Source organism: Sphaerodactylus townsendi, linkage group LG04, assembly GCF_021028975.2.
Source record: "Sphaerodactylus townsendi isolate TG3544 linkage group LG04, MPM_Stown_v2.3, whole genome shotgun sequence".
In the NCBI taxonomy this organism is placed as follows: Eukaryota; Metazoa; Chordata; class Lepidosauria; order Squamata; family Sphaerodactylidae; genus Sphaerodactylus; species Sphaerodactylus townsendi.
In genome coordinates, this window is record NC_059428.1 from 33496712 (window position 1) to 33523594 (window position 26883).

The following is a 26883-nucleotide window of genomic DNA, read 5'->3' on the forward strand; positions in this document are numbered from 1 at the left end:
AGTGGGCTAGGGGCGTTCCCAAGGTGGAATCAACAGTAGTTGGCTTCCAATGGGCTTTTGGTCTGGGAACAACCCTGACACAGGCTTGTAACTTAATGCCATGAAAATACATGGTGCAAGTCACTTTTTCAATGGATTTTTCAGGAAGCAGTGTTTGGGGGGGGGGGGGGGGTTCCCTGCTGCACTGCAAGTGTTTTGAAAAGAATAAAAGATTTATTTAACAGAGAGTGGAAATGGGAATGTGAGATGAATATCTTGGAGAAAGGAATGGATAAGGCAGCAGAAATATATATTTACAAATTACAACAGAGATCTTTGGCAGAGAAGCAGTATTTGTTTTCAGGCACAAACTCAAATAAGTTTGGTCAGTTTCATTAAGCTTAGATGTTCTTCAGATAGTACAGTTTTTTTAGATGGTATTGCTCTTTATATAAGATGATACCTTAGCTAATGCATTGCTTCTCACACAAAGCGTCCTATCAGGCTTAGTACATTAACTTCAGTACCCTCACAGGCAGAAAACCCTCAAAATAAACATAGCACACTCTCTTTAGAGGAAAATAAATCAAAACCCAATACAACAGACTAAGTGGGATTCTTCTCCCCTCCATGGAAGATCTATCCCACCTGAGGATTGGCAACCCGACTGATTAATAATTCTGAAGATAGGGTACTGACAGAGGGAATGCTTTTCCAGGTTACTCCTCAAGAAGCCTGTTTAGCTCCAGTCAGCATGACCACATCAGGTGTGGTTCGGCTTTCTCTCTGTCTTTTGTTTTATAATGGCCAACCTGTTTACTTGCTCATAAGCAAAATCATAGAGGAAAGCAGCCGTCAATACCAAGACAGAAGTGACAGGAATAGAATGATGGTAGCACGTAAACAGGATTAAACAGGAGATTTCTCTTGAGGCCAGAGCTCCTGAGAGGTCCCATTCAACTCACAGGAAATGTGAAGATCTGCATGCTAAACCAACAGCCTGCTGATTTTCTTTAGCAATGGTCTTATTCTCTCAGCCATGATTAAAAAGAACCAGCTACAATTCAGTGCTTCTTCAGGCACTAATATACTGCCGTGAAATCTGGAGCATTTGCTTTATTAATCCTAGAACAGGAAGATCAATTCACGCACACAAAAATTCATACTGCTGGGTATAATTTTCATTTTTAAAGGCACAATTTTTATAGGTCTTCAGTGTCTGAATAATTTCTCTTTTACCCCAGAGGATATTACTGATGACATGACCATCAAATTATTAGAGAATCTGAAATAAAGAGAGACTTTCAGCAAATAACTCTGCCATTATTAGGCTGTGAGCTGAGCTCATAATACACAATTCAGCTAAAACCAAAAAAGCACATGGCACACAAGATGATTAAAAGCAGAAAGATCTAAAAATGGTTGCATACAAAAGAGGCTTAAAATGTCACAGGAAATTTCTCTGCTTCAGAATGGGAAACCTTATGAATACTTCAATTCTTCCCTAGACAGATGGAACACTGTGCATTGTGTGGACTGCATGTACAAGTGCAAAATAGGCTTGATTCTGTCCCTTTTGCTCTCAGTTTCCTTAGGTCCTCAGGATTTGGTCACTGATGCATTCAGGCTAAGAAAGTAATGAAGATACTCAACTATTTGGAAGCCTGTACAGGTCATGACATTCTTTCAGGACGAGCCCTCTCAAGAGTGAAAACTTGGGGGCCAACTGATGAGGATTTCACCACATGACCTGTGCATTTATGTGATAACATAGGTAGCAAAATACTTATTCCAGTTCTAGCCATGATCAGTACTTGAACTCTGCAGAGATCTCTGAGAGTGCAAGCTTGTATGAAGATCTTGAATTAACTCTAGGTGTATGTTAAAATTTAGGTGTGGCATTGGACATGGTCTATATCAGGGGTAGGGAACCTGCGGCTCTCCAGATGTTCAGGAACTACAATTCCCATCAGCCCCTGCCAGCATGGCCAATTGGCCATGCTGATAGGGGCTGATGGGAATTGTAGTTCCTGAACATCTGGAGAACCGCAGGTTCCCTACCCCTGGTCTATATGGTGTAGTGGCCTAATCTGGATTCTAATTAGGAGAACTGGGTTTGATTCCCCATTCCTTCACATGAGCAGCGGACTCTTATCTGGTAAACTGGATTTATTTCCCTGCTCCTACAAAAGAAGCCTGCTGGGTGACCTTGGGCTTGTCACAGTTCTCTAAGAACTCTCTAAGTCGCACCTACCTCACAAGGTGTCTGCCATGGGGAGAGGAAAGGAAGAAGTTTCTAAATCATGTTGAGACTCCTTATGAGAGAGAAAGGCAGGGAATTGGGCAGAGTGTCCTAACCAATAAATGGTTAAGTGATGGAATATTGCAATGATGAACCTTCTACCAATGGTGAGCAGGACCATTGGTGGGTGACATTCCATTCCCTCCCGTTCTGCTGGCCCCACAAAGTCCCCTGCCTCCCCCCACCCCCAAGAGGTCATCCCAGCTGGTGGAGCAGTGGCACCTGGGCACTCGATGCTCTGCCAGCCCTGCAAAACCCTCCTGCCTCCCACCAACCCAAGTATCCCCATTCTACCCTCCCCCAAACCTCACCTTTCCATCCTCTTTCCACCCGAATACTCATCTTCCAACTCTCCCCCATCCCAAGGAACACCTTCCAACCCTCCCCTACTCCAAGCCACACCTTCCAATCCTCCTCCACCCAAGCCACACCTTCTAATCCTTCCCCTCCACAAGCCATATCTTCCAAAACTCCCCATTCCACCCTCCCCTACCTCAAGTCTCCCCATTTTGCCCTCCCACTACCCCAATACTCACCTTTCAACCCTCCCCCACCCCATGCCACACTGTCAAATCCTTCTTCATCCCAAGCCTCGCCTTTCAAGCCTCCCCCACCACAAGCTTCACCTTTCCACCTGCCTACAATCCTCAACTTTCCATTTATCCCAAGCCACACATTTCCCACCTCTCCCACCCCCAACTCATGACAAGGTAGGTGGGAAGCACAGGGGGGCACTTCGGCCCCAGTAAAGCCTATTATGGACGAAGGGGAATGCTTCCTCTCCCACTATTTGCTAGGGCCTATTGAATCACCTTGCAATGGGCTTTGCTGCCAGTAAATATAATAAAATAAAAAAATAAATCCAAATCTCCTTTCTTTTCCATATTACAGAAATCATTTAGCCAGATATTTTTCAAACTATGATTTAGTGAGCCCTGGGGAATTCGTAAGGGTACTCCCATGGGTCTGTAACTGAATGCTGGAAGTGCAGGTTTTTGCACTTTTTGTCTTTCTGTGAGCAACTCTGAAAGTTTTCTTTTTTTCAGAGTTTCTATGACTAACTCTGAAAGTTTTCCAGGCCCCTCTCCCACCTTAAATCAGGTGGCCTCTGGCTTTTGAAGTATAGCTGAGTTCTTGTTGTATTGCTCTAGGACAGTGATGGCGAACCCATGGCACTGGTGGAACTCAGAGTCCTCTCTGTGGGCATGCGCACGCAGAGTTCATCATGTGGGGGGCGGAAAATCACCCCCCCCACACACACATCTAGGTTGGTCTGCGCCACTGAGCACAACGTGCGTACACTGTGGTGAGCAGGGAGGACTTGGCTGGAGGGCCTAGTGCCTGTGCTCCAGATGGCTGCTGCCCAGGGGTGGGGGAGCGCAGAGGAGGCAGTGATGTTAGAGAGGCACAGAGCCGTGCGTGCAGGACTTGCTGGAGGCTAGAGCAGGCTGGCCCCTGCTCGAGTGGGTGGGGTGGAGGAACTGGGAGCCAACTGTTTTTTTCCAAATGAAAACCTCAGCATTCAGGTTAAATTGACGGGTTGGCACTTTGCGATAAATAAGTGGGGATTGGGTTGCAATTTGGGCACTTGGTCTCAAAAAGGTTCGCCATCACTGCTCTAGGACACTAGATGTCTCTATGGCATATTTGTGGTTTGGCATATTTGTGGTTTGCCACACATTCTGAAAGGGAACAGCCCAGAATGTAGCAGGTGCCCATGAAGGAGGAGAGGTGAGCTTTGGGGTCTATGAAAACCAAAACAAGTCATCAGATTGCTGAAGTTCGAGACCTGCTGACTTAGTCTATATGTATTTCTTTACTGTAAGTGGAAAACTGAAGTTGATCTGTTCTGTACCAACAAGAATATTTCCTGTATGAATAAGTCTAGTGGAGTCACATTCTCAAGTGTTTTCTCAGTTAGGCAGGGTTTCTAAGCCTAAAAAGCAACCATCAAAACCTCAAACCAAACAGCTGCTTCACTCCTTTGGTCAAGCTCTGACTTTCTGATTTTTTCCCCTACTGCCTTCTAAATGTGTTTACGGGAAGAATAAAGGAATTCCTTTCAAAGTACAAATGAGTGGTTATTTATTTTTATTTTTTATTTTATTCAATGTATACCCCGTCCTTTCCTGGACAAGCTGAGCTAAATAGCTACTATTTAATGGTATTTTAAAAATCCCTCCCTCCTATTAAATTCCTCATAAATTCTCTATAAAAGTCTGTTTCTGAATTAGCGTTGTTCCTTCTGAGCTTTAGATTTTTACATATTGCTGATCATGTTTATTGTTAGTGATAGAGATCTTGCAGTACACAACATGGTACAAAATGATCTTCTAGAGAAGGAAGCTTTATCCTGGCTGAAGTATTTTAATCATCGCACAGCAACCAAAAAAAATGCAATTAAGTAACCTCACTAACCAATATATTCCTCATTTTCGTCCCATCTTCAGATGCACAGAAAGGAGGGGATCTGAAAAGAGTCCGTAGACAAAATCATGTGACAGGATTTCTTCCTCCAGTAAGCAGCTTAACTGGGCATCGAGTGCTGTTACGTCTCAGCCTGGAGGCTCCTAGGAGCCTCCTTGTGTAACCTTTGATCCTTATAGTGACAAATCATGTTAGTCCCCTTGGCACACAATACAGCCCTGAAAGGACTGAGAAACAGTCTCAACCTATTACAACCACAGCTGAGCTGCTGGGGCCAAAGCTGGTTTGGAGGTTTAGCAACTGTTCACACCCAGGTTCATTAGATCTTGTAAATGTTAATGACAAGGGGAAGTTCCACTTTTTCCCTATGTGGCATACAGGAAAAAAAAATTACACATGCTCTGTGTAATTACACAGCTTCTTCCCTTAACCAGATATTCAACCGTACCTCATACCACCTCATGCATACATTCTACCTAGGTCACAGGCTGGCAAGTTTTAGTTAAACAACATACAGATTAGAATAAAGTAGAAGGAAATATGTTTTTAAAAGACAAACAAAAATGTAGCCCCGTTAACTTAAAAAAATCACTAGCTATCACTGGAAGGAAGCAAATCACAGCTGATCTGATTGTCAATTTTGCTTTTGAAAAACAAGGTCCAAAATATGAGGGTATCTTATGGCATCATCAGTATCATGTGACATGAATGTAAAAGTATGCATGTCTGTTTCCTGTGTATGAAAGGAGGGATGTATCATGGACTCTGGCTTTTAGATCCTACTAAGAACCATCCCCTCCCCAAATCCAACCTCTCCCCACAAAAGCTCCAGAAATTTTCCCACTAGATCTAGTTTTTACATACATACATAAGCCTTTATTGGCATAGTCAGAAAGAGTTACATAAATCAGGAACAATTGCATGAATACATGATAGATAAAAGGCCCCACGGGGAGCACAACAAATACATTCTACTGGGAACTCTCAACTATCTAGATCTAGTTTAAATGAAGTGCATCTAGGTCTTGGTGATTATATTGAAAGAGTTGAGAACATGCTTAACTTTTTCTGGTTGAAATCAATTAAATTTGAGAACTCTTAACTTTGGCTGCATGACAGTCAACATTTGTAACATAATAGCATTTTCAATCCATTAGTATTACCTTGTTTCCTTCAGGATAATGTACTGAAGTTTGTACTTAGGTCTTAACTCTCCATATAGTATTCTGTCCAGATTCCTGAGTTAAACAGCCTGATTCTGGAAACAGAGCCCAACTGAAAAGCTGGAACACATATTTGGACTGAGTCATAAATATTATTTTCAAATGTGTGATAATGCTTATCCCTAGAGTTATGTTATTTTTCTTCGCACTAATTCCAGAGCACTGTAGGCTCAAAGTCTACAGTGGGAGAAAAAAATATACTAACAAGAATATTGTAAAATCTGTCTGAGGACATCTGACTGTGATCTTGACTCACCGTTCTCTGTTGTAAATATGTCTACGTATAATAAATGAATGTGCCTTTAAGAAACTAGTTCCAGAACCAAGTACGGGTATGCATTCAGATATTAACTAAGCAAATAATGACCATATTTTTTCCATTGAAGTTTCAGAGGGCAGCTGTGTTGGTCTGCAGTGGAACAGTTAGTTTCAAGTCTAGCAAAACCTTTGAGGTTTACAAGATTTTGGGGGTACCATTCCCAAAATACATTGTTGGTCTACTAGACTCAAATCCAATTGATTATTAAAATTATACTAAAATGAATTTAAATTAACAATTAATACTAATAAACTAATCATTAATAAACTAATTAAAATTAAATAATTAAATAATTGAAATTAATAAACGAATCATACTGGAGAATGACCCAATGTCATGTCTGGTTTCTTCTCCAGAAGTGATTTTGTACATTAGTGGGCCTGCCCTTGTCTCCAAATCCTCGCATTTTTTACTAGGACATTTTCTCAAATTAATTTCGGGATTTGAGCATTGACAACTTGCACCAGATTTCATTTTTCCCCATTTCATATGAACCTCTTTTCTGCTGTTACATGTGAACCCACAAGTGCACAGGGAAAAAAAAAACCCATGGCAAGCGGCAAACATACACATGAGAATAAAGTGCATTATTTAGAATTTGAGAATAAGATTTGGGAGACGCAAGTTCAAATCCCCACCTGCCACAGTCTTGCTGTGACCTTGGGATCAGTCCTATACACTCAGCCTAACCTACTTCACAGGGTAGATGTGAGGATAAAACAGAATTATGAAAGTCAGATATTGGAGTTTTATATCAACATGTGCAACGGAATCTTCGTCAAAGAGAAAACCAAACAGAAAGGGGGAAAAGTGGATCTCTTCAGAATAGATAAGGGATAGTCTACATTTTAGACTGTATCCCTCTTTTTCTGTACCAATTATGTGCATTCCAGAAATGAGAAGCCCTATTTGCTAGTTGCAACTCTCTTTACTATACAGCCTAATCACAAGTGAAAAGTTCACTCTGTATGAAAGAGACACTTCTGTACCACCTAATCACAGATCTTTTCCACATACAAAGTTTACCACAGATTTTCCCAGTGATCAAACCTTGTGCCTTGGAAATGTTTTCTGTGAAATCATTTCATACACCTCTCTTCTCTTCGTCATTTTGCGTTCCCCCCCCCCACTTGTCTCTTCAGTTTCATGTATTCCCCACGCTACTGCTGAAAACATATTCTTGATGGTGGTGGGATGTCATCTGCGAGGCAGAACAACCCTCCCCCTTTTTTCCTTTTACACAGGCACTCAAGTGTTACTGTGCAGTTACATTTTAAAGTGGCAATACAAATACGTCTCCGACTGTATTTCTACAACTACCAACCCAAAACAGAAGCCAAAACAACTCCTGGAGAAGGTGCTATAATCTGAAGGAACAGAAACACATTAACCCTCCTCCTTGCTTCCACACACAAAGAACCACATTTTCCAGCAAAAATTAATCTGAAGTAACGCATGATTATTACTGCACCAGCCCCCAACTACATTCAGCAATTATTCCTAGTACTCCTTTCAATCGCCCAGTGTCTCAGCATTCTATCACTGATACAATCACCCCCACTTCAAAATTGCTCCCGTTCCTAACATTACATCACTAGTTCAATATGAAACTGATAAAGCTGATCCAATCCAATAAACCCTGCTTCTTTGTATCTCTGCCTGAATGTTACATTGCTAGTTTGGTATGACAAAGAGAAAAAAAAAACAAATTCCTCTTTGAAATGGAGGAGTAGGGGGAAGAGAAAATGACTGAAGGGGAAGTTGGGCAACTAACTGGACTGTGGATAAGGGCCAGGTGTTTGGTGTGGTGGAGAAATAAAGACATGTTATGATCGCACACTCAAGGGAAACTGTTTTCGAAACAGATCGAAAAACGTTGTAGTTAAAGTGCTTGAGAAAACAACAGAGGAAAAATGAAAGGAAACATTTCTGGAAATAACAAAGGCAAAAAGGTACACTATTCAAAGAAAAAAAGTACCATTTGGCAGCAAGATATGTTGTAAATGACTCATGTGGAAAAGGCCACTATCCAGAGAACAAAATAGTGGCTCAATTTAGCTTACTATTACTATAGCTTATTTGTTTGGTGTCTCTCCATACATAATACTAAGGCAGTTATACAAACACTGGCCTTTCCATCATATAAAATCAATAAATAATGGACAATATACAGTTGGCTCAATTTGTGCAAACATCTGCTCAACATTTTGAAACATGCTGGCAAATTCCAAGCAGAAACATACAAGGTGAAGGAACAGCATGTAAATCTCCTTCATAAATAACACATGAAAAATAAAAAATAAAAAACACATGAAAAATCAAAAATAAATTTCTTACCATTCCTGCGGCCTATACCTTCAACTATTTATTTTCAGGATTTCCACAAGTGCTAGCGCCACAAGGTAAGTCCTAAGAACTCTCGTGCATGAATAATCTAGCGCTGAGTCTTTCTTCCAAAAAAGTTGAAAGGAGTGCTAATTATGGGCTGCATAATAACAGAATCATTCCACATTGACAGTTACTGCTTGCAGAGTGTGAATCAAGCTATTCATTACTTCAAACCAAAGAAACTTCACAGCTCTGAAATGATCACAATCTATTTCCATGGACTCTGAAAGTCATCACATTGTGACTCATCTAACATGAATCTTTTGACAGTTACTACCTTATTTACTTTCAAGCGAACATGAGTAATCATTAATGAACCCACCCAGTTCCCTAGTACATAGTTTAAATAAATACTCGAAACATGCATGTTGCACCTAAATGATTTCAAGATGTGCAAACTCTTGTCAAAATATAAAATGAGATGAAAAAGGAATCAGGAAACTAATGTCTGAAAGGTTTAAATTTGAAAAAAAAAAAGAAAGTTATACATAACATCAGCCAGAGAAACACTTAATTCATTCTTAATTTAAATTAACCAAATAAAGTGACTTATTAAGAACTAGTGGCGGTTACTAGGACAAATAGGGCTGGGTCACTGTTCGGCTACCCAGAAAGTACATAATGAACAGCAGAAAAGCTTAAACTGAAGTGGCTACTAGCAAGATCCAGACTGAACTGGTACTTGCTAAGAGGCTGAATTCCAGAACTTCCTAGTCTGCATTGCCAGGCCAATCTATGGGTGACAATCACCTATGCCATGCCGTATGGAATTGGCAAAGAGGACACAAAGAACAGAGGGAACTATTTCCAAGTAGGAACGCCAGCCTCCAGATGGAATTGGGATCCCCCAGAATTATAGCTTATCTCCAGACTACAGAGATATGTTCCTCTGGAGAAAACAGATGCTTTGGAGGGTTGATGCTATGGCGTTGCACCCAACTGAGGTTCCTATTCTTCCCTGACTCCATCCCAAATCTCCAGCAGTTTCCCAACCTGGACTAGGAAACCCTGCTTCTATGCTTTCATAGCTCTCTACCAGTTTTGCCACAGTAGCTACCACTTCTTGCAGCTCAGTCTATGGCAGATTCCACATGGGTCAAAAACAGTGAAGAGTTGGATTTATATCCCCCCTTTTTCCCCTGTAAGGAGACTCAAAGGGGCTTACAAACTCCTTTCCCTTCCTCGCTCCCCATAACAGACACTTGTGAGGTGGGCGGGGCTGAGAGAGCTCCGAAGAACTGTGACTAGCCCTAGATTTAAAAAGGGCTTGGACAGATTTATGGAGGAGAAGTCGATCTATGGCTACCAATCTTGATCCTCCTTGATCTCAGATTGCAAATGCCTTAGCAGATCAGGTGCTCGGGAGCAGCAGCAGCAGGCGATTGCTTTCACATCCTGTAGGTGAGCTCCCAAAGGCATCTGGTGGGCCACTGCGAGTAGCAGAGTGCTGGACTAGATGGACTCTGGTCTGATCCAGCAGGCTAGTTCTTATGTTCTTATGTTCTTAGTGGTGTGAAACCAATGTGACACCGGTATAAAATGATTTAAAATGCTATGAAAGGGTTTACACTGTTTTCACACCGCCTTTTTTGGCCCATGCGGAATCCGCCTAGGGATGCAGAAGATCAGATCACAAGGCTGAGCCCTAGAAGGCTGCTTTCTAGGGAATTTAGGAAATGTGGCATTTCTCCTGCATACGAGTCTTTGAGTTCTTTCTGCCATATGCTGATCCATATGAGGTTTATTTTGTGTAGACCAGAGGTACTCTAAATAAATTGCCTTGTTATTAATACTCACTTTACAAATATTCTGGGAATGAGAAATGCTTTGTGACAGACAAGCCTCCACAAACTTTTCCACTGCACAGTACATTTCTTTAAATAAATGCATATCAAACAGAAACAGTTATTTTGGATTTTTCCCTACCATCAATACCATAATTTAGATAAGAACGGAATGTTACATTATATTATGCTATGAGACAGTCGTCATAATAGCTTCTCTGTACTGAATCCTCCTCTACTTCTCCCTCATAATTTATCCAAGACAAGACATTCCCTATTTCTCATTCTAGTGGATATCACTGGCAGGAGCAGGAAATAGGAAGTGCACAGTGTGCTAACGTCACAACACAACGGTAAGTGACGTGTTAAAGGAATTAGGAGGAGAACATGACACGGGGATAATAATTTTTGATTGGATATACCTCAAAATCACACAAGAATAATGAAATATCCCTCAACATCACAGGTGTGAGCTTGAAGTTAGAACTAGGGGACATTTTCCAGAGTTTTTTGCTTTTATGAAGTCCTGTTAATCATAAGTCTGCTCAGCTTACAACCTTTCTTTCTTCTTTGATCTCCTAAACTAGCTCCAAGGTCTGGAACAGCCAAGCAGATGCCCATGGTTCTTTTAATTTTAGATATACTAGGAAAGGGTCAGAAAAATTAACTTAACAAGGTCAGGTTTTCTATTTACAATGAGAGTCCTTGAATTAAAGCACGCTTTTAGCATTCTGCTGACCTAAAGCCACAACAAATGAACAGTTACTTACTTTTTATGTTAAAGTCTCATGATAAACTGTTCGTTTTGTACAGGGCCACTACGAAATGTTACTGTGTATCAAAACGGGATAACTCACTTTTACCACAATTGTCCTGAGGCCCTGGAATCACTACCCTAGCACTATAAAATTTGTGCGTCCCTAATGGCATTCCAGAGGGGATGTATAACAGCTATTTCCTGTGCCCTTGGGCAGTACAGTTGAATATGATGGCCATGGGTTTTAACTGGTAGAGTATTAATTTTTCTGTGGAGCCTTAACAATCTATTAATTATTGTGATTTCAGATCTTAGCATACAGTTTTAAATATTGCTGTGCTTTCATATGCACTGCTTTGACCTTATATACACTATACACATTAATAAATATTCTGAAAACCAATGTAATGTCCCAAAGAATGACAAAGTAAAATGAAAGCAACATCCCAACTTTACATGCATAACATGCCTAAATTCCATCCTCAGCTAATGCTTAGCACTACTGACAGGCTCCTTCCACATATGCAAAATAATGCACTTTCAATCTACTTTGCAGCTGGATTTTACTGTGCAAAATAGCAAAATCCACTTGCAAACAATTGTGAAAGTAGACTGGAAGTGCATTATTCTGCATGTGCGGAAGGGCCACAGTCTCAACATTTTAAAATAGTCAAACAACCTTTTTCCCCCCTATAGGCCATTGGTTAACATGTATCAGATCCAAGAGGCAATTCTTGCCACATCCAATTAAAAGAAATATACTAAGGGAACATGAGAAGACCTTTGCTGAGACCATAGAAAACTGCCAGTCATAATAGATTTTACTGAACTACTAATTGAACATAAACAATCACAGTAGAATTACCAACTCCAGGCTGGAGAATTCCTGGAAATTTGGGGATAGAGCCTGGGAAGGACAAGGTTTGGAGAGAGAAGGGACATCAGGGTATAATGCCATCCAGTCCACCCACCAAAACAGTCATTTTCTCCAAGAGAACTGATCTTTGTTGTCTGGGGATCAGCTGTAATTCCGGGAGATCTCCGGATCCCACCAGGAGGCTGGGAACCCTAGATGTATGATTGTACATACATACTGTGAAATGTTTATTTAGTGACCCTGGTCAGATATCTTATAATGCAGGGTATTAAATGTGCTAAATAACTATGTGCTAAATAACCTGATGGTAAATATGTAACATTTAGTGAATGCCAGAATTCACGTGTTGACAGCCCTGGACAAATATTGTAAATGCCCAGTAATTTACTGAGTAAACAATGGCCTGTTCCACATATGCTATTTACAACATTTTCAGGCTGGAAATAAAACATTTCCTCTGTAGAATTCCACATTGGTTCCCCCCCTTTGGATTTGAAAACATTTCCCAAACATTCTTTCTCTATGAAATCTGAATTTTTAAAGCATTTCTTCTCACTGAAACATTTCTGATCCAGCTTTCCTCACAGACAAATCTTACTGATACATTTTATTTTTGCTGCTGAAACCGTGGGCCGTTTTCCTGTGCGGTCACCAAACCTCAATTTTGGTGCTTCCTCTGCCATTTTTGGTTCTTCACCTCACAGATGCACCTCTCTCCTCTTAAAGGTGTTTAAAGATACTAACACAACACCAGAAACACTTCTGGTGTTTTTCTCTCCCCCTCGCCCCCCACCCCCACCCTTTTTGGTATCCACAAATCAGCAGTGCAATGTAACATCCCTACAGCACATGTGTGGGAGGGAAAAAGTCAGGAAACAACATTTTGAGAAGGGGAATGCGGACAAAATTTGGTGTAAACGTTGGGATCAAAAACATATTTGAAATCGCTTAAGTGGCATGTACAGAAAAGGCCTACCACCAAATCTGATCCATTCATCATACCACATCCATCTAGCATCTCATCATCTATTAGACACACTCTGATAACAACAATAGAGGTAAAAGAGAAAAAATTAAGTTTGATGGACACAACCACTGTACATCATTGGAAAGCAGAGTGAAGGAGGAACAGAAATGGTAACAAGGCACAAGGCACAAATCTTTTAAAAAATCATGTTCCAAGATGGCTTAGCTCCCATTCTTCACTTACATGTTGCCTTCTAATATAATTACACGAAGTCATTCTAGATCTCCCACTGAGATAACACAATGCAGCCAACTATGATTTACAGTGGAAACCTAAGCAGAATTAAATATGGATACTAACACAACACAGTGCTACTTCAGATCTTTCTGCTGTCAGTGAAAATAATTCAGGGACTGACTGATCTAAAAGTACAATTTCCTAATAGCTTTACATTTGCTAATATGGCAGTACTGGCATACTACAAACAGTGTCTATGATGTGAATGTTAATTTAAATTGCTCCTGATAATAGGTTTTCCACACAGCGGGTTGTTATACAGTAACAATATGTGGAATCAAGAGACCCCCCCACCTATGTATAACTTAAAAAAAAATCCAGTATTGGAGTTTGGAGGAGGAGAAGTTTGAATTTATATCCCCCCTTTCTCTCCTGCAGGAGACTCAAAGGGGCTTACAATCTCCTTGCCCTTCCCCCCTCACAACAAACACCCTGTGAGGTAGGTGGGGCTGAGAGAGCTCTGAGAAACTGTGACTAGCCCAAGGTCACCCAGCTGGTGTGTGTGGGAGTGTACAGGCTAAACTGAATTCCCCAGATAAGCCTCCACAGCTCAGGCAGCAGAGCGGGGAATCAAACCCGGTTCCTCCAGATTAGGTACACGAGCTCTTAACCTCCTACGTCACTGCTGCTCCTTGCAGTGACACAGAGAATATGGGCAATGAGCCACTATGCAACTTGCCACATTGAGGCAGCTCCCATAGAAGCAGTTTAAAGTGATCTGTTTCGTGTACACTGCCCAGATTCCCTCCCCAGCAATTTAAATAAAATCCACTTCTTGATAAGTGTGCAGAAGTTAATGTGGTTCACAGTATATAAATATGCTTCATAGTAAATAACAGCATTTGTCACAGTAAATACAAATCCAATTTCTTCAAAATCATCATACCACATATTAAATTCTTAACTTTTTTTAGATTGAGCAACTTCATGCAAAAAAAAAAAAGCCAATTTACAGATATCTAATCAGTCTGCAGAATTTTAGGTCATTTGATACAGAACACAAATATTTTTATGATTTATCCAGCAGACTCAAAGCCCCTCCATCATTTTAAAAAAATGCCCCATACATTTGGCTGAGTCTTCTTAGAAGGCGCTGCATTTTCTGTGGATAAGAATGAAATCATAAGGATTCAAAAGCACAAACCTTCCAAAGTAACTACAGCTAGGCAATTTTGTTTTTAAAAATATATTATGTAATTTTATTACGCTATTACTTCATGACATAGGCCACTAAAACTATTCTTACCTTTTATTTTATTTAAAACATTTCTGTGTTGCCTTTCCACCCACATAGGTTCCTCAAGGCAGCAAATATCAAATGATTAAAACATTTCAACATTAAAACATCCAGATGTTAAAACATTTAGTGTTAAAAGCAGCATTTAAAATGCAAGTGTATATAAAATATTTCAACCTTTTGATAAAACTTATAGAACTCACAAACACCCCTAACAACAGAAATCAAGTTTCCAATAAGCACTGTCACACATAAATCTACAGCAGAATTACAATTTCTAACCCTATAATACTTTGCTTTAAATAAACCCAGAGGGAAAGCTTAGTCTACTCCCATTCAATCAAGACTATAACAAGAAATATGCCATGACATAATATCCTTCCTGAAATCAGAACCATAGTAGGACAAGTAACTTCCACACATCACCAAAGTTGCAAACAACAGGTTTCCCTAATTGCCAAGAAAATAATCTCATCCATCAAACACTGGGTGTTGAAATAGCTATTGTTCTTTTATAGTTACACTTAAATTCCCATCATCATATCCTCTACCCATAGCTCAACAGCTACCAGAGATCAACATTTGAGTTTGTAAACCTATGCTTGTGTATTAGGAGTAAGTCTCACTAAAATCAGTGGGGTTTACTTTCAAGAAAATATGTGGAGAATTGCCTGGCCTGAGGATATAGCAGATTAAACCGGGGCGGGGGGGGGGGGGAGGTAACACTCATCCTTATATATATTAAATTAGTTTGCCTACTATGTATTGTCCTGACTAGAAGTAAGATGTTGCTACTTAATTGGTTTCCTCAATTTCCCATGTGGGATGTGGAAACTGACAAGAGGGAGAATTTCATTAAGAAACACGGTCTTCTAATTTCTGCTCACAAGTGAGAAATATATGGCAGTCTTTTGATCTTCTAAACTTCAAAAAGAGTCATACCTCTCTTCGTTGCTCTTTTACGTATATTCCCTTCTACCATACACATTTTAAAAATTATATGCAGGCCAAATTATAGGTTTAAAGGATGACCTTGTATCCTTTTAGGTGCCACACTTCACAGATACAAGAGGAAGAAACAGATATGTCCCAAAAGGTAGTTTGCACAGGGCTGTCCACATATCCTATGTAACACAGCTTTTAAGCCCTTTGGGAAAGAGGAATTCACTTTTCGTTGTAACCTATTCTGAATTACTGGAGCCGGAATTGAATTTTTTTCTGTCAGTGCTAGCAAACATTTTTCAACGATATGGAAAAGGACATTCGGTCTTACATGCTTTCTACCCCCACAAGAAGATTTGCACAAGAACACTTTAATAGCATTGAAACACATCTTTAAAGATCTGGCACAAGCTGTACAGAATTAGATGTAACTGAACAGCACCAGGAGCAATACAGTTCAAGCAGCCAGCACCTACAGACTTAGTACCTCTGAAATTCAGAGGCTTACGAAGAAGCAATCACACAGCTACATACTTTTTAGTGCGCTGCTATTAACATTTTTGCTGTCATTAACATTTTTGTTGTTGTCTTTCAGTGGAGGGGGTATCAGTAGTAACACTGGGTAAACAGCACAATACTGATTGCATAATTTTAAAGGGAAGAAAGAGACCTAAGGCAGTTCTTTCTGTGCAGAATTAGTTAAGAGCCTTTTGGCAGCCAGTGACTCACCTTGCTGAATTTTAGTCAGAAGCTGGTGGCGCAATAATATCCTACTTATCCTGTACGGAGAGCGTCTTCTAGTCTGGTCAAACTGCAAGTACATTTCTTGGCCTTCTGCTGACACAGTAACAGCCTGATTCTGAAGGGCTGCTGGGCACCTGCCTACAGATCTCCGTCCCTTTAAAAAAAAATCACCACCAATCCCATTCCTGAATCTAGTGAGAAGACTAAACGAAAAGAGGCAAGAAGCCCACAGAAGCTGAAAAGAGCAAGCGCTTTAGAAGAGGGGAAAGAGGAGTGCCAAAAGCTACAATTCAGGATTCCAACTCCCCTCACATGATCTGAAAGGGCCAATCAGTCAAAGTAAAGAATGTGAAAGTACACAGAGAGCCTTGCCGAGGGAAGTGAAGACTATTTAAGCATCTGCAGCCGCACATAATGTTAAAAGTAAATACAAATGACATGCCTGAGAGCTGACTAAGCATTGGTGAGCTGTGATAGGAGCATTTGAAGACATGCAGAAAGAAAAAGGAGGTAGGAGCAATACTTATTTCAGACAGAAATCATCTGTATGCAAGCTTGGGAAGTATTTCTCTCTCTTTTTTCTTGTGCCTCAGAGACCCAGGTACGGGATGCCTCTTTCCAAGGATACAACCATTTCCCTTCCAAGGATACAACCATTTCCTCCAAATCATACTGGCGCTTGCTTTAAATTGGCTACAAGATTCACAATAGAGCAGAACAACTGGAATTTTGGCAGCACAGAACTGCCAGAGCAAAGCGGAAGCTGAACACTCCCTGAAGGACCATGACAAAAGATGGATTTATCTGATGGCAAAATCTGACTCTTTTTTTTTGCAGGAAAGACTTCAAGTCCCAGCTTCCTTGCAAATAGAAGCCATTTACAATTGTGTTACCTTTCGGCCCAGGATTTCATTACACTGGCTTGTTCTCAGCATTGAGCAATGATTAAAAAACGCCCGTAAAAATGTGATGATGATTGCCATAAGTTTCTTGTGGTGCTGTAACACATTTGCTTGTTCCATACTCCTCCTTTTGTAATGCTTCCTGCCTCCCTTAGGATGCCAAGTACAAGCTACTATCTACTAAACAACTCAGCCTGCCTTCCTGGAAATGGCAACGACATGGAGAAAATTACAGATTGCTGTTCAAAGATCCTATGTAGCAAGGGTTGGAAGCAGCTTTCTCTGACTATAATCTCATAGAGCTGCTGCTAGGCATGCGATAATACTGAACTAGATGGACCCATGGTCTGATTCAACAAAACATAGCTTTGAATATAATAGGGGTGTCACATAGCTGAGCATCTGCTTCCATCAATGGCAAATGCCATCTTTTGCTCACTGTTCTGCCTGCCTTGATGGGAATGCCAAGTATCTTCCTCTCCGGCTTCTGCAAAAGTTTCTTGGCTTCTGGGATACCAAAATACATCTTTCTGCTCCAGAGGTGGGATCCAGCAGGTTCTCACAGGTTCCCGAGAGAAGGTTACTAATTATTTGTGTGTGCCAAGAGGGGGTTACTAATTGGTGATTTTGCCACGTGATTTTTGCCTTAGTTATGCCCCTCTTCTCAGCAGTAGCGCGCAGAACTTGAAGCAGTCTAACAGGAGGTGCACCGGGGTGCGTGGCAGCCTGCGCCTACATGCATTCGTTTCCCGCCCAAGGACCGGCACAGCAGCTGCGTCCTTGCCACAGCCCCGCCCAGAAATGCCCCGCCCCCATAATGCCCGGCTATGCCCACGTCGTGCCCCACCCAGCCCCATTGGCGCTACGCCACAATTTGAATCCCACCACCATGGGAACCTGTTACTAAAATTTTTGGATCCCACCACTGTTCTGCTCCCTGTGTAATCCTGCCTGTCTGCATCCTTTTGCCACACAGGATATTTAATTGACCCTGTAACTGAAACCCTTTCTCCCACACCTCTGAAGTCTGAGAGTGCTCCCTTGGGCAAAAGGCGTAATTGCTGGGAATTTCATTCACACTGAAGGAAAAAAGTAAAGGAAAAGACATTCCACCTGAACATCAGGAAAAACTTCCTGACATTAAGGACTGACAGTGAAATGCACTACCTCAGAGTGTGGTGGAGTCTCCTTCTTTGGAGGTTTTTAAACAGAGGCTGGATGGGCATCTGTCAGGAATGCTTTGATTATGTGTTCCTGCATTGCAGGGGGTTGAACTTGATGGCCCTTGGGGTCTCTTCCAACGCTATGATTCTATGAAAATAAAGAAATTATAACAAGAAATGTGTCTGTCAATAGTACAGTCCTAGGAAATGTAATCCCAAAAGAAGGTGCAGTTAGAAATACATTTCCTATCGAGACCAATGAAAATGAAATAATATACTAAAAATAAAGGGGTGGTAGTGGAGAGAAATGAATCTTCTGGCCTTCCATAAGTTTCCTTTCTGGCAACAGGACTGGTATTTGAAGGAGAAACATTAGACAAAATAATGTTTTAACTTAAACTACTTGTCCTACAGTGAACATGCCGATGAAATCTGCAATTACCACAGGCTTGAATACTTTAATATCAAACGACAGCTAATTTTCAACCACTTTGTGAAAGTTGCTGTGCTTTCTGGAGAAAAGACAAGTTTAGGGACACTCTGTTCTGCTTTACTGGACATTGCAGAAGTATTAGTGGCACCAGATGAAAATTTTGGAAGATGCTGAAAAATGTTGATGTTGAGAAATTATGAAAGGCATAGGGCAAAACATACTCCTCCTTGGGTTAGAACTATGTTACAGTTCAAGCATATAGGTTAGCCAGCTTATGGGCTACAACCAACCAGTCCGGGGGTGGGGGTGGGGGTAAGAATGGGAGGAAATGGAACTGTGCCAGTGGCACAACATCACTTCCAGGGAATATTGGTTAATATTGGAAGTGAGGCCACATTGCCAGTGTGACATTGAGACAGTGTTCTAGGATTTGAGCAGAACTCTGTCGTTTTATCTATAGCTTTGCCTTGTCACACTGGTGATGCAATACCAGTTTTAGGCATTCACAGGAAGTGATATCATGCCACCAGTGAAAAGTCATTATAAAAAATTCCTTCAGCAATCAGTGGGCCAGCAGGCAATGGTGGATTCCCCACTGAGAAATTAAGCTGGATACACCCAGGTTCCAAAAAGATACAACACCTTTTTATCACGGTTTCGCCTTCCCCACTGCAGCGTGTATCTAATGAGGACCTCGAAGTCTATCGCGGTTTCAAGCAATGCAGCACTCCCCACGAATGCACTATCTGCTCAGTTGATCTTTTCTTCCTTGTCCTGATTGGCTGTTGTGTTGTGTTGGGGCAGGAACCTTTTTAAAAAACTTTTTTGGGGGCGCAGCTACGTTGCTACTTTGATGCGTAGGCAGAATTTCCCCGCCTCTCTGTTTGAGCTGCTTTCTTCTGATCAGCTATTGTGTTGGAGCGGGAACAATACTCTGCCGTCGGCTTGTTTTTTGCGCCAGCTTCATAGATGTGCAGCTTCGTCATTCTACACCAGTCGTTGCTACGCATATGTGCACGTTTGCTGTTCCCCATTTTACAGAATTGTTTCTCCGTAGCCACAACCCAGCGCACACAAAAAAAGGCTGCACACGCTCTGCGCACAGCCCACTGCGCTCTGACTGGCTGGAAGGCTCCACATCACCCCCTATGGCGGGAAAAATAAGTCAACTCTGTCCCCTGTATCTCCCCACTGAACTGGCTTCGGCACGTGTTTTTCAAAAAGATGCACTTCCCTGCCGGTTTTTGAAAAATGCATGATAAGAGGGAAAGCGCACGCCAGAACCGGGATGAAGCTGAGTTGGGCACTTGCCGTGGGGAGTCCTTGCCCAAACTGTGATTTTTGCCGTGAGCATCACGGGATAATTTGCCCATGGGGAATTGACCAATGAAAAGGGGGAATAGGAGCTCTTAAGCAGGAAACCTGGTTTCCCTACAAGTGAGGCTGTCTACATGCTTAGGACTCTGGTGCCTGTCTACAGTTTTGAACATTAATGGCTTGACATGGCAATCATGGGTTTGTTTTTATTAAATTATTTGAACTATCCATGGTATGCATGCATGTGTCATAAGGGCTACCAGACAGGCAACCGTTTTCTTGCATTGCCTAGGCCACATTTTGTCACAACGTTTACAGGTTAAAAGCCTTTAACAATGAAAAATGGGTGAGAAACAAACAGGAAGTCACTATAATTCACGTGATAATTGTGACTATATAATTTTCTTTGGAGTGAAAGCCTGTTGCTGCCACATTCTGCACCAGTTAAAGTTTCATGGGCTCTTTCACCTCACAGACTATAACCAGAGGTGGGATCCAACCAGTTCTCACCACTTCTCTAGAAGTGGTTACTAATTTTTTCTGAGTGCCGAGAAGGGGTTACTAAAGCAACCTCCCTGCCCAATAGGGACTGGAGGTGCGTGTGTGCGGTGGCGCCACTGTTTGAATCCCACCACCATAGGAACCTGTTATTAAAATTTTTGGATCCCACCACTGACTGTAACCTTTCAGACAAAGGTCGAAGCCAAACAACAGATTATTTCCTGTTCCTATGGACATGACTATAGGTAGGATCAGCTTCCCTCAAATGTCCCAGTTGTATCAGCATAATCCATGCTCTGAAACACATTATAAAAGTAACAGCTGGATTTAGCAATCTCCATACTACTAATTTTTAAGTGTTAATTTTGGGTGTATTATCATTTAGTCCGACCACTGGAATGTACTTCTGTTTTCAAATTACCCTGGGCCGTAGATCTATTGCAAGAAAGGTGTTACATTAGTTCATTAGTTGTCCTGATTATATTACAAAGTTAATTAATGCCCGAGAGCATATTTAACAGGCTGCTTCATTCTTCAACGTGGTGGGATTTCTGCTTTTACTTAGTTATTCTAAAAGCAGTCATAGGATCAAAGGATTTCTATGGCCTTTACAAAGGCTTCATAGAAACTTAAGAAAATTCTTGTCTACACTATTTAATGTGCAAATTTAAGGGGGCTCCTGGGTCCAGTGATAGCTGCCAGATTTCTAGTCCTTTCCTTACTTTGGTATCAGTCCGCAGACTGAATGATCCCACACTCTTCCCTTACAATGTTGTTTGTACTGTGCTGTTCTTTGCGTATGCAGAGCAACCTCTTTTTAAAGAGGCCACGACAAATTCCTGTAATGGGCAGTGTGTGGCAATTCAAACATTTCCTCCCATCTTCCTCAAGTAATAAATAACAACCAGAATTGTGAGAGAATATTGTTATAATAAAACTCTGAAGGAATCACTTCTTTGCATTTACGCTGAGGCAAAAAGAAAGAATGTCTGCTGCTTTGCTTCAGCACAACAAACAGCACAACAAAGCTTACGTTAGTTTTCAAATGGAAGCCATTTTGAAAAATAACGGATTGAACATATACTGTAACATTCTTAATATTTTTCTGCTGTTGATTCTTGCTGTTTCTTATAAATCAGTTGAGATTTTATGGAATTTTTACATTACAGAAGTCTAACCATAAAGGAATGTTTTACTTTAGTTACCGTTATGTTAATCCTATAATTAGAAGATTTGCCAGCATCATTGATTTGCAAAGATTCAAACAGAGAGCCTCAGAATTCAATGCAGTACTAATAGCAGTTTCTAAAAGGTGTTAGTTCCAAGCAGAGGCATATCTGCCCGGTGATGTAAGGTACCCAATGTCCCCGGGTGCACGCCATCTGGTCACGTGGGGGGGCACAAAATCGGGGGGCCCCCATGTGACCAGTGAGTCAGATGCCCCAGGACTTGTGAGGTGACGAGGCAAGAAGCAGAAGATGCACATCTCGCAAGGCCGGGGGCGAGCTGGACCAGTGCCTCCAGCAGCGCCTTCCCCTCCGCTCGTGCCACCGTGTTCCCGAGAAAGTGAGGATCCCGCTCCAGAGGTCCACCATGCGCCAGAGAAGGTGAGGCTTCCACTCCAGAGGCGGCAACGACGACCATGTGTGCCCTGATGCACATGACTCCTCATGCCTTCCCATGGCGCCTCCAGCAGCGCCCTCCATTTGCACCGACACCAGCACCGGCCCTCAATGGCACGGGCGCTGCTGCAGCTCCAGCAGCAACTGCTTCCCTCTTTTCCCAGCAGGCGGGCTGCTCAGAGGGAAGGGAAATGGTGCGGGTGCTGCTGGAGCTCCAGCAGCGGCCGCTTCCCTTCTGTCTGAACAGCGGAGGAGCAGCCTGCCGGCTTCTCTCCCCCTCACCCGCGGCTTCTCTGGCACCGCCAGTGCAGGAATGGTTAAATAATAATAAACAATAAAACAGTTTAAAAAGCAGTAAAACAGAACCTATAATGATAAACTAGTGGGAATCTCCTCAACATCGAAAAATCTGAATGTGGGACAAGAAGAGGGTCTAACAGAACTGGACAATCCAAAACTAGGAGGCAGGGCATAAGTGACAACACAAATGTTATGTCAATACCTAATTATGAAAAAAGCAGGAAACAAGAATGACCACAGAAAAGCAGGAAACAAAAATGACCACAGAATGAATTACTGACATCCCCTTTTGTCAAAGACTTATAAAAGCCTCTGTAAGGTGATGGGTTGATCCAAGGGAAAGCCATTAAGTGCTCAGGTGCAACTCCTCACAAACCACAGGGTAATATTAACCCCACTTCCCTTAACTAACCTACCAAAACAGTTCTTCTGGTAGCTACAACAATTACGAATTAAAGTACTAGATTCACAAGGTACAATTAAAATGGTTTATTAAAGGAATGTGCAGGGATTTACAATATAGGAGCAATGAATAGTGAGGATAAAAATAACAAAGCTAAATATTTAACTTAAGTACATTTAAAAGCATTGATTCTAAATCTAGAAACCTGTCAAGACTGAGTCCAACAGAATCACTGCTTGGATGTGGCAGTGGCTTGCACTAGTGCCTTCACCCTCTCCACTGGCATAAGTGGAACACCCACTGGTGGAGAGGGCAAGGACACTGGTGTCCAACTGCCCTTCAACTCTGCAGCACCAAACCCTGGAAATGCTCGCTGCTGCAAAGCTACACTGCAAAGCTACACTGCTGCAAAGCTATGTCCCATTGGATGCCGGCATGTGTGGGGGAGGGCAGCTGGGGCATTTCTGGGGAGGGTAACTCCATTTAACTCTACGGAGGGCTTTCAGGTAGCTGGACGTAATTTCTCCTCCATGGGACAACATAAACTTTCATATAGTCAAAAAGAACATTAATTATTTAACGACTTTGTATCCTTCAGTTCTTCACCAGTGTGGGTTTTTGAAACTGCTTCTACCATATTTTTAATGATATAAAATGCAGGATATGTTTTTTTTAAATACACTTTTTAAAAAGCATCTTATGAAATGGACTTGTGAAGAACACAATGATAAGAATTCAGATTCAACCAGCCTCTGGGTGAGGGCTCCCAGGAACCTTCTGGAAAGCATAGAAGTATGCATTAGATGGGCAACGGCGTTTTCCCCATGGCCAATGTATCCAGGGATAAGGAGGTGAATGATCCCGGTTTGGCCATAATTTCCGCATGGTTTCCAGGTCTAACTCGATCCTGCCCCATGAGATTTCCCTTATCCCGTGCCTTTAAAAAAATGATGAAATTGGGCATTCTTTTAAAATAACCACGCCAATCCCGCTCTCATGCAAACACTGCAGGAAACGGACCGGTTTATTTTTCCTGCCTCACCGGCTGCAGCCAATCAGAACGGCAGAAAAATGGGACTGTTTGCACAGGTGTGGCAACGTCAGTGAGGAAAATGAAACTAACCTGGGGCAATGCAAATTCTTCCTCCCTGCCTGAACACACTGACGGGCTGGAAGGAGAAACCGAGATAGAAACATCCCGGAATGTATGATCCCAGTTCCCCTCCCCTGGGATATTTTGGCCGAGGGAAAAAACGCCAACAACACTTCTGTATCAACATCACTGATGTTCAGCAGAGATACAAACTGGAAACTTCTCAAGATTTGTGAAAGAAAGGTGGTGAGGAGATATGGGGGCTATGTGGCTGCATAAGATGTTGTACGAAAAAGCTGTGGTACAAGTAGGTTGGCCAGGGTGGGACATGAGGATTCCCAGGAATTACAACTCATCTCCAGCCTACAGAGACCAGATTTTCTGGAGAAAATATATGCTTTGGAAAGTGGGCTCTATGGTATTGCATTTCACCGAGATCCCTGCTCTTCCCAGGCTCCACCGCCCAAAGATCCAGTGGTTTTCCAGTTGGAACTGGCAACCCTACCTGCCCACTCAATATTGGTGGCCAGGGAGCTCTAAGGCTGGCACAACACTAAGGTGAAGATGTAACAATGAGGGGGATTTTCTCAGATATACCCAGGAGCAGTGGTGGGATTCAAATAATTTAGCAACCAGTTCTGGTGGTGGGATTCAAATAATTTAACAACTGGTTGCTTACAAGCACCATTTTAACAACCAGTTCTGCCGAAGTGGTGCAAACCTGCTAAATCCCACCACTGTCCAGGAGTCAAGATAAGGGTTTGATGAAGGAGAAGGTACAGAAGAATATCACCTCTTCAACAGACATCTGAGAATAAACTTCATAAGTATCATGTTTGTGGGACACTGTTGTGACCATGCTGTACATCTGTTGAGAAAGACAGCAACATGGAGATGTACAGAGAAGACTTATAAAAGAAAGAAATCTGATTCTGATTGCAGCTTTCTCCCCCCACCCCCCACCCTCCCGTCAGTTCTTGGAAGTGAGTTTTCTTTTTGGTTCTCTCATACTTTGAGGAGAGAAGCTTTATTAAGGATTTCAGACCCACAGAAAAGAGGAAAATCGCATAGTAAAGCTCTTAAAACATAAAAGTTCTCAGAAAGCCAGCAAGATAGCAATGTGTTTTGGAGGAAAGACAGCTGCTATGTAAACTGCTTGGCAGGGACCTTGTGAAAATATACTGCAAGGCAAGGGGCTTTGAACATATGATGATAAAGTACAAAGACACCGACTCAAAGTCCTCAGATCAGCAATCAAAATGATGTGTCCATTTCCCCTCAATTTGCAACATCAAGAGATTATCTGCATATATATTTTAAGAACCACCAGTTTAAAGGATAAGAATGCTCTAATTTTTCCCTAATATTCAAAGCATTAATGACTCAACCCAACCATGTGGAACAGCGGCTTTTTAAAAAAATGGGATTTGTATTGACATGATTATTTGGCAGGCTGGAATGCTTTTCACAGGAGGAAGGAATTGAAGCAATGACATTGGTTCCCTATAACATAGCCCAAGGTCAACAACAAAGAACAAGCAACCCAGTATTACTCAACAATGCACAAACGTAGTGAACTGGTACATATGGAATATAATTCTTAGACTGGAATAATTGACCTTATAATGGGGTCATAAAACAACAGATTTAATCACTGCCAGCTCTGTTTCATAGGAATGAAACAGAAACTGTATGAGATTCCCAGACAGTATGCTCTCTATCAAACACTGTTAAGTTATGAAGTTGGCTTGGTATGTATTTCTATTATCTGGAAAGATTTTGGCTACCTCCAGCTTGATGTTCTTATGGGAAACATGATGGTGTAATAAGGAGTATCAGGTGGTGAAATTACTCAGGTCTATGGACTGGCACATTTGGCTTTTATGAGCTTTGCAACTTTGCCTAACGGTTGATGAAAGTCCATCGTTCAATGGTAGAGCACATTTTTTGCAAGTGCATGGCCACAGCATCAATCCCTGATACCTTCAGTTAAAAGGCTCTCATGAAGCAGGGCTGGGAAAAGGACATATTGGTGGGGAGAACCAGCCCTAAAAGGACCCTACCACCAACTTGCCCTGGCACTACCCTTTCAAAAGGAGGAAAGAAACTCCTGCCCAGCCAAGCTGATGGCTGAGTGAACTAGTCTCATGTCTCACTATGGTGAAGTTGGGAGGGCATGTCCAATGCCTCACCATGGTGGGCCAGGCTGGTGCATCCCTCATCACAGCAAGCCCTCCTTCAGATTGTGCCCACCACTGGCCATGGCCAGGTAGGGGTGACCCCCGGATTCAGGTGGGGGACAGCCACCCACACCATCAGCCCACCAGAAATCTTTCCCGATGCCTTTATGGCAAATCTGCCTCTGATTGGGAATGACATCAGCTGTTACACTGAAACAGCTCCTTTCAGAGAGATCTTGTTCACTATCAGCCATATTAGAATATTTCAGATATTTATATAGGTAAGCAAAGCATATTATATCGCCTCATCACCTTGACAATAGGCCACACTGATGAAATTCCTCCAGTCATACAATTATAAAAGGCATCTGAATCCTCTAAGCACAACCTAAGTTTTTTGATGTATCAGGTGACTAGGAAAAAGTCCATCTTGATCAGCTCAAAAATGTTCACCTGATCATCAAGCAACAATGCTAGGCCATGGGGCATTTTAAGCTTCATTCTGATAATCAGTCTCTCCATCTTGTTCAGATTCTGCTTCAGTGTATATTGGCCCTCTTCTAGGGACTCTCCTGCTTCATCTGCAGTATACATGGTTCTTCCTTCTCTTTCTGTTATCATCCCAGCAGCTTTGAGTAAAGACAACTGGCCCAAGATCACCCTGTGTGCTTCTTGACATAATGCACATTTGAATCTGGATCTCCTTGTCCCCAATCCCAGTTACAA

At 41.9% G+C, this 26883-nt stretch overlaps 1 protein-coding gene and 1 long non-coding RNA gene across 4 annotated transcripts in view; one reads left to right on the forward strand and one right to left on the reverse strand.

Moving 5' to 3' along the window:
• The window catches only part of STARD13 (StAR related lipid transfer domain containing 13), a 157960-nt gene that overhangs the window by 109746 nt on the left and 21331 nt on the right, over positions 1-26883 (reverse strand). Inside the window, exon 1 of one of the 3 annotated variants that reach the window (XM_048494205.1) lies at positions 16229-16465. The exons of the other annotated variants lie outside the window; for them this stretch is intronic. Coding sequence (XP_048350162.1) covers positions 16229-16322 — 94 coding nt within the window. The 5' untranslated portion in view covers positions 16323-16465. Of the gene's footprint in view, positions 1-16228; positions 16466-26883 lie in introns of those variants that run through there. 3 annotated transcript variants of the gene reach the window in all.
• On the forward strand, positions 16620-17213 carry LOC125431437. The gene is made up of 2 exons (XR_007244302.1): positions 16620-16753; positions 16837-17213. It is a non-coding gene; the product is annotated as an uncharacterized LOC125431437 (long non-coding RNA).